Genomic DNA, 8351 nt, shown 5'->3' with positions numbered 1-8351 from the left:
GGCATGGCCGTGGCAACCGGAGCGGTACAACTGCCCAGTTGTAGTGGCTATTCATGGAATAAGTAGAACTACTGCTGGCCCACCGCTCTAGTACTGCTTGGAACCTGAGAAGAATGGGCCCCCCAAACGGTTGATAGACCGGTACATAGGGCGGTGGTACCGCTCCAAGGCTAGAGCGGTACAACCCTCGAGTACGCGGTACAACCGCTTGGGTGGGCAGTGGTTGTTCAATTCCACAAGGGAGCGGTACACCCGCTGCCCCAGTGGTACAACCTGGTGCATATATTCAGTGCAAGTCAGATTTGAGTTCTCTCCTTAAAACGGATGGGAAGGCTATGTGGGTGCAATATAACATTTGTGTACGTATTTGATTCCGCGCACCTTTCAACGTGGACCCCTATTAATTGTACGGATTTACTATGACCAAAGAAATAAAAATGTCGAAAATGCCGTCTTCGGCCATTTCCATTCAGAGGGGTACCTTAACCGTCTTCTATGCGTGTGTAGCACACTGTTAGTCTGTAAATTGCGTTGTCATAAACACCAAAACACATAGGAAGGGAAATGTCCTTTCAGCTCCGCCCGCCAAAGAGGGCGACCCGCATCATCCTGGAGTAGAGAGACACCCACGAGGGCGATGAGGCGGCGATATCGAGGTTCGCTGTGAAAAATCCGCACCTTGTGCATGCGGAGACTAGGTGGTTATGGAAGAGGGCGACGAGCGCTAGAAGGGGGAGCACAATACGGAGGATGAGGATGGCCCCTCCAATGTGATAAAGCTCGAGTCCGACGAGGAGGTTGAGTCCAACGATGAGAGTGATGAGTCCGGCGACATTGACTGGGACAACCTGTAAGGTGTCCGTAGGAGTCGATCTTAGTAATGTTACGGTGATCTAGTAGTTTGGATGTTGGTTTAGTCTAAGCAATGTTCAGATGTTCAAAACTTTCAATATTCAAAGTGAACTATGCAGTGTTTGGATGTTAAAAAGTAATTATTTGCATGTTTGAAGTGCCATATTTCAGGACAGTTGTTGGGGATGAACATTCGCTTTTTTAGTACGCGAAAAGTAATTTTTGATGCCTCCAATTTTACTCTAAAAGTTTTTTGGTGCCTAAAATAGGGCTGTTGTTGGAGATGCTTTAAGAAGACATATTTTCTTTCAGAAAGGGCTCGTATTTTCTTCTTTGAGTCCAGAATAGACTCATGTCAGATCATTAAGAATGCCAGCAAAAACAAATGTTCAGACACTGCAATCCGATCCTTCTACCATTATCAAACAAATAGGAGGTCACCCACTTAACAGGGGAGACGTGCGTGCTTGTATAAACCGGCACGCGCGCCTGTTGAAACGCACTTTTAAAAGAGGAAACGAAATCCCTTCTGAACTCTGAACAAACTCCGCGTGTAGCCGTGAACAGAAGAGATCAGCTCATCATCTATCGTTTAACGACCGGCCATCTACTTAGTAGTACAAGTTTTTTCTTTTGAGGGGAATCTACTTCCTACAAGTGCTGGCTACAGATTTTCCTGACCTCTCCCTTCTTGCCCTTCTTGACCCGGATGGAGCCCATCCTGTCCATGCTGGCGACGAAGGCCCGGAAGAAGCGGGCCTTGTCCGCGCCGAGCTCCTGCACGAGCGGCCTGGTGCGCGCGTCCAGGAACAGCGCCTGGTCGGAGCCCAGGACGCCCAGCCTGGCCTGCAGGTTGGCGTAGTAGGCGTGGTCGAACTGGAACGGCGTGCTCACGTCGAACGGCACCACCGCGCGGGCGCTGCCGCCGGTGTAGGGGCACGTCATGCGCAGCGCCTTCACCAGCCGAGCGTCCATGAACGGGTCCGGCCGCCGGGTGCCGCGGAAGTCGTAGAGGCGGCCCAGGAAATGGGCGCAGTGCGCGAAGCCGATGGTGTGCGCGCCGGACAGCGCCACCAGGTCGCCCGCGCCCAGGCCCTTGCCTGCGAACACGCGGAGGAGCTCGTCCACGGTGGAGTTGGCGTGGGGCAGGCTGCCGCGCACCTTGCCAGCCAGGGATACCTTGCTGTCTTTTCTCCCCTTCTTCACCTCGTAGTAGGGTCCTCCTGCCTGCACAAAATTACCACCTTCCTAAATGTTTGCCGACTATATTAGTACTCCCTCCCTTCCAAATTATTTGTCTTGTTAAATTTGTGGAGGCAATTTTGGCCTTGCTCACGTATCTAGACAAATCAATGACAAGTAATTTAGGACGAAGATAATACTAAACATGATAAGTCCTCTTCATTTAGTTTTGTTCTTTTCGAAGTTCTCCTTTTTTTTCTTTTCTTTTTTGAACTTTTTCGGAGCTCTCCTCTTCGTTTTCTTTTTGAGAAAAACAACAACAAGCCCTCATGAGCTTTTTTTTTTTAGACTTGCCCTCATGAGCTTCGTGACTTTCGCCCATGTAGCATGGTCATTTTTGGTAGGCCTGACCTAAGATTAATGGGCTTTCTTATCCAATCTTAAAGTCACATCCGGCCTATGGCCTTGCTGAAACGTTGCAACCTTTTCTTCTGGCCTAGCAAGTCCGCGAGATCTATGTCTTGCCCATACCAATTCCTTATAGGAATCGCCTACGGGCGGACGATTACACGCCGGCCTATTAGCTGTGTCGCTCGATGCCTTCGTTCATCCGCGTCCGGTCGCTGCGTTCGATCAGTTCAGTTTGGTTTTCTCTGTTTTTTTTCTCTTTTTCATTTTCTGTTGTTTTGTCTAGTTTTCATTGTTTTTCTGTCGGTTTTCTTTGGTTATTCTTTTTCCTTCTGTTTTCGGTTTTGTTAGTTTATTCAATGGTTTTCTTTGGTTTTTCTTTTTTTTCCTTTTTTATACTTTGGTTTTCCCTGTTTCTTCCTTGGGTTTTTGGGTTTACTTGGTTTATTTGCTTCTTCTTTTGTTTCTTTGCCGTGTCTTCTTTTTTTATTTTTAAACACATGTCTACTTTTTCTTACATGTTGTATATTTTATTATACATGTAAAATACTTTTTATACATGTTTATCTTTTAAAAACATTTTTATCATTAAAAATTGAATATATCTTTTAAATATGTGTTAAAAAATTCAAATACATGTTGAAACCTTTTCTAAATGATAATAAATATTTTATTGAACTATGCAATATTTTTTTACATTGTACAAAAATTTTATGAAAATTTCAAGGACAAAATTTTTTAAACTTGTGAGGATTTTTCTAAAATGTGAAGTACATTTTTTTAATGTAAAAAAATTTGATTTACATGAACTTTTTTGTACATTGTATAAAATTTCTTCGTAATTTCATGTGCATTTTATTTTGAAATTATTGTCATTTTTTAATTGCACAACCTTTTTCGTACACACATCGGTCTTGCAATTTTTGATTCAATAAAGTGAGCTCGGTTCCCCTAAGGAGCCTCTTCTCTTGTCTTGAAATTTATATAAGCTGGTCTGCAATATATAAATTGTTGCTTGAGAATGCATTACCCTCGGAAAAGATGACGAGCTGATGCGTGCGCCGTATGATTTACTACAAACTTTTTTGGGTTTGTGACCTACCTAGGCAAGAGTGGTCCAGAAAGAGCACCCCGCATGCGAAAGAAGAGTGGCCGCCCGTGCTACACAACAATGCAAAGACCCAGCCAGGACGCTTGACTTGTGGTAGAGAGAAAAAATATAAGAAGCATGGAGCAAGAACACGACACTTGACTCGCGCAGAGAAGGCAACAGACGTCAGAAAACATCCATGTGCACCTAAATCGCCTTGCATCAAATCTGCTTGGCGTCCTGTGACAGTAAGATCCAAGAGAGTACCGAATCTCCAAGCTGGCCGTTTTACTATCTGCCTAGCTAGATCGCCCAAACAATCTACGCGGTGATTTCCGTGCGCAAGCCGTGTCAGTCACTGACCAAAAAACCTACCACAACAATTAGCTCAGCCTTTATTTTTACCATTCTGCCCGTACGTACGTGACATGATAACCGTAATGCAAAATTGGCTAAACTAAAACTAAAGTTTTGTGACGCGCCCTGCTCCTGAGGACGCTCGCGCGCGTCACATGCCGCCCACCGGCGCGGGCACGGCGGCCGGGCGCGCCTTTACCCACTTGCAGAGCAGGTCGCCTCGCCATGGTCCCTGCATGCGACGGTTGGCAGTTTTGCCATGGCGGGCACGCGATCGCGGCCCTTTTTACTGTCCCAGTTTAAACCTACTGTCCTTGCACAGTTGCTCTGTGGATTTTCGGGCGAACGGAAACACCTTTTCCGAGAAAGAAGATGATAATTGCGGGAGGGGGTTTAGCACTCGTACGTACCAGTTGCACGGCGTCCCGGGCGGCGAGGGCGAGGATGTCGGCGCAGCTGACGACGCCGGGGCACTTGCTCTCCACGGCGGCCTTGGCCATCTCCACCGTGTCGAACCCGTACTGCGGCAGGTTCCTGTTCTCCTCCATGTCCCTCTCCACCTTCTCCCCTGCCGCCTTGCCTGACGGCGCGATCAGTATGGACGCGTCGCAGCCCTGTGACATTTGTGTGAGGGAATTGCGCAATGTGTGTGTGTATGCAAATGCAATGTAGTGCGTTGGAGCTTTGCTTACGCACCTCCACGAAGCAGTCGTTGTGGAAGAGGCGGAGCACGGCGGGCCCAGTGGCCGGGTGGTCTCGGAACCGCTCGGCGGTGACGTTGGCGACGATGTGGTCGACCGAGGGGCACGTCTTGCCGTAGAAGTCCAGCGACAGACCGTGCCGTTCCGGCGCCCGCCTGTTGTTAACCCCCGCGCTCCTGGCAGACGGCAGCGGCAGCGGCGCCTCCCGAGCACGCATGCCGCCGAGGTACGCGACGAGGAGCAAGACAAGGGTGCGGAAGCAGATGCCTCCGGAGGAACCCATTGTCATGGAAGAAGAAGAAGAAGAAGGGCAGTGGAGTGGAGATGGCCGGAAGAGTAGCTAGCTTGGCTTATCTCCTAGTCTCTAGCGCTGGCAGCGTGAAGGAGAAAGGAGGGAGTTGTTTGCTTGCAGGTAATCCGGACAAACAGTGGAGAGGCCGATCGAGCGCATGTGTTGGCTAAGTTGGACGAACGCGAAGCTGTACTGCTCACCCGTGAAGAGAGAGGAGGTACGTAGAGTAGAACACGCCAGAGTTTTTTTCTTTTCTTTATGGCTATGGCACACAGTGCACTTAGCCTGCTTAACTGTTGCTAGTATGGCTTCGTAATTCGGACTATGTGCTTAGAGCATCTTCAGCCGTTGCCCGCCAGGACGCATAAAAATCGCTCCTTGGGGGCGAGCCGGCGATACAATCGGCGCTGGAGGCGGTTTTGCGCCCAGTCGTCGCCCCCAGGCGCCGAAATTGGCCCACTTTTCAGCCTCATTTCGGTGAATAAAGGGCCCATATGGGCGAGAATAGGCCCATATTCGGCGTGGTTCGTCGTGTCTCGGCATTCAATTATCAACATAATTTTTTCTTATCACATATTTCATCACAGAAAAATCAAATACTTCAACAAAATAGTACAACAACAAATAGTTCAATACAAATTATATAGTTCAACAAACAAAAACTCATATTTCATCACACGGCGTCCCCCTTGAGCCTCCATAGGTGCTCAATCAGATCTTTCTGCAGTTGATGATGCACCTGTGGGTCTCGGATCTCCTGACGCATACTGAGATAGGCAGTCCAGGTTGCCGGTAGCTGGTGATCAACTTCGGCTAGAGGACCCTGCCTGTAGTATGGTTCAGTGTCAAACACTGGGTCTTCTTGCTCGCTCTCGATGATCATGTTGTGCAAGATGACACAGCAAGTCATAATCTCCCACATTTGATCTTTGGACCAGGTCTGAGCGGGGTACCGGACAACAGCAAATCGAGATTGGAGCAGACCAAATGCCCGCTCGACATCCTTCCTGCAAGCCTCCTGAATCTTCGCAAACCAGGCGTTCTTGCCTCCTGCCACAGGGTTTGAGATCGTCTTCACAAATGTCGACCATCTCGGATAGATGCCATCAGCTAGATAGTACCCCTTGTTGTAGTGCCGCCCATTGATCTCGAAGTTCACCGGAGGAGAATGACCTTCAACAAGTTTGGCAAAGACAGGAGAGCACTGCAGCACGTTGATGTCATTGTGAGTTCCTGGCATACCAAAGAAGGAGTGCCAAATCCAGAGGTCCTGTGTGGCCACCGCCTCAAGTACCACACTGCAACCGCCTTTGGCGCCTTTGTACATCCCCTGCCAAGCAAATGGCAATTCTTCCATTTCCAATGCATGCAGTCGATGCTTCCAAGCATCCCAGGAAATTCTCTTGTTGTATTCTGTGCTAGGATCCAAGCAGTGTCTTCCGCATTAGGTGTTCTCAAGTATTGCGGTCCAAACACTGCCACCACTGCCCGACAGAACTTGTAGAAACACTATATGCTGGTGGACTCGGCCATGCGCCCATAGTCGTCGAGTGAATCACCGGGAGCTCCGTATGCAAGCATCCTCATCGCTGTCGTGCACTTCTGGATGGAGGTGAATCCAAGGGCGCCGGTGCAATCCATCTTGCACTTGAAGTAGTTGTCAAACTCCCGGATGGAATTCACAATCCTGAGGAAGAGCTTTCGGCTCATCCGATAACGGCGCCGAAATGTTTTCTCGCCGTGAAGTGGAGGATCGGCAAAGTAGTCAGAGTAGAGCATGCAGTAGCCTTCGAGACGATGCCGGTTCTTTGCTTTCACCCGCCCCGGCGCCGCCCCACCTCGCCGCGGCTTTTCATTGCTAGCCAGCAGCTGGGCGAGGGCGGCGAACACCATGAGATGCTCTTCTTCCTGGACGTCGGCGTCGGCTTCCTCCTCCAGCAGCGCGGCGAGCGCTTCCTCGTCATCCGAGTCCATCGCCGAGGCAGGCAAATCGCCGAACACCTTGCGCCCGGTGGGCGTGTACCCGCCACTAAACTGCCCCTCCGCGGCCGGAAACGGCGGCCGGAAACGCCTAGCTGCTGTTGGAGGGGCTGCCGCGGCAAAGCTCTGCTATTTTTCCGGCGGGGAATGGCTATCTAGCGGTGAAGGGCGGCGGGCGGCGCCGGGATATAGCTAGTGGCGGCCGAGGGCGCAGGGGGTGGGAGGCGAGTCGGGGAAGAAAACCTTGACTTTTCCCCTGACGATGTGGGCCAGCCAGGCTTTTCCCTTGCGCCGGAGCCCCCAATTGCCCCCCAGTGCGCCGGGTTCGGCCTGTGACCGCCGGGCGAAAAAAAAGGGCCGAACCGGCGATTTTCGGCGTCCTGGGGCCGCGACTGGGGCGTTTTTTTGGCGCCGACGCCGAAAAAGTGGCCTGGGGGGCTGTTGGGGGCGCGGTTGGAGATGTTCTTAACGAAGTTGGGAGCTGTGGGTTTTTGTGCTGTGTATGGGTAGTGGGCGGCGCAATGGACAGCTGTAGGAGGGGCAGGAGGGGACGCGCACATCCTGCTCGTACCTTCGCCTACGAAGGACAAATCTGGAATTTGTGCGTGTCGATTCCACGGGGAGGGCACGATAATCTTGATCACGGAACGGATGAATAGACTGCATTGCATGATTAGATTGGAGAGATCTGAGATTTCTAAAAAACAAAAACAAAAAGATTTGAGATTTCTAGACACCTTTTTTAGCAATCAACGGGAGGATCTAATCTGAATGCATTACTCAAAGAGTCAAAAACCAAAGTTTGCATGAGAGTGCTACATCACGATGTCAGGTAATATCGCTATGACCTTTTTATTAGGGGCCTTAAACCTAAAAAAATCCAGAATGTAAGTCTGAGATAATGCTCTTGAGAGAACCCATTGTAGTGGTGGCAATTTTAACTTGAATCTGATCACGAGCGGGCGAGAACAACTCTAACCTTAATTGGTCGCGGATTCAGATATGAATAATGTGATCGCGGCTATGGCACTTCGGAAGTGCCTAAAATTGGGCTATATAGATGTGGACCAATAAACAACCGTCTCGGTCCACAGTGTGCTGGACTGGGTGTTCACCTCGTCAGAGTGGGAAGTGTTGTTCCTGTTGTGCACCCTCGTCGCGGAAACGCGCATCAACTCTAATGAGCGAATTTAGCAACCCGTGGTTTTTCTTTGAGACCTCCCGGTTTGAGGTGGAAGGTTTTCACCTATTATTGGTGGATCGCTGGGTCATTGTTCAGAAGGCGGTGGGACCATAGTGGGGTCCTTTGGACTTTGGACTGCCGCGGTAGGGAACTTCCATTCATTTCTGCACGGCAGGTGCGCTAACTTGGGCGGAACGGCAAAATCCTCAAAGCCAATTTCATGGCTGAAATCGCCTCTCTGGGCTCTCAGGTGGATGCATGTCCTTTTTCTGAGGATGAATCGACGAGGCACTATGCCATTGAGGC

At 50.0% G+C, this 8351-nt stretch overlaps 1 protein-coding gene across 2 annotated transcripts; it reads right to left on the bottom strand.

Annotated features, from left to right (window-relative positions):
• Nucleotides 1–1244: 1244 nt before the first annotated feature.
• On the bottom strand, nt 1245–5036 carry LOC109778913 (peroxidase 19). 2 transcript variants are annotated; one of them, XM_040404024.3, is made up of 3 exons: nt 4586–5036; nt 4300–4503; nt 1245–2100 (listed from the first exon to the last, which is right to left on the bottom strand). In XM_040404024.3, the coding sequence occupies exons 1-3, from the start codon at nt 4877–4879 to the stop codon at nt 1504–1506; spliced, it is 1095 nt and encodes a 364-aa protein (XP_040259958.1). In that variant the 5' UTR covers nt 4880–5036; the 3' UTR covers nt 1245–1503. The 2 variants fall into 2 exon arrangements, with proteins under 2 accessions (XP_040259958.1, XP_020193086.1); XM_020337497.4 differs by having other exon boundaries at nt 1245–2079; nt 4586–5032.
• Nucleotides 5037–8351: the final 3315 nt, after the last annotated feature.

Source organism: Aegilops tauschii, chromosome 3, assembly GCF_002575655.3.
Source record: "Aegilops tauschii subsp. strangulata cultivar AL8/78 chromosome 3, Aet v6.0, whole genome shotgun sequence".
Classification (NCBI taxonomy): Eukaryota; Viridiplantae; Streptophyta; class Magnoliopsida; order Poales; family Poaceae; genus Aegilops; species Aegilops tauschii.
The sequence above is the reverse complement of the archived record's forward strand: the minus strand, read 5'-3'. Positions and strand labels throughout refer to the sequence as shown.

Excerpts from the sequence above, each read along its gene's own strand:
- LOC109778913 (XM_040404024.3), bottom strand. The coding sequence starts at position 4,879 with ATGACAATGGGTTCCTCCGGAGGCATCTGCTTCCGCACCCTTGTCTTG. Across the intron at positions 4,504-4,585 it reads ACAACGACTGCTTCGTGGAG|GGCTGCGACGCGTCCATACT; the intron begins GTGCGTAAGCAA and ends CAAATGTCACAG. Across the intron at positions 2,101-4,299 it reads CCCGGGACGCCGTGCAACTG|GAAGGTGGTAATTTTGTGCA; the intron begins GTACGTACGAGT and ends GCAAACATTTAG.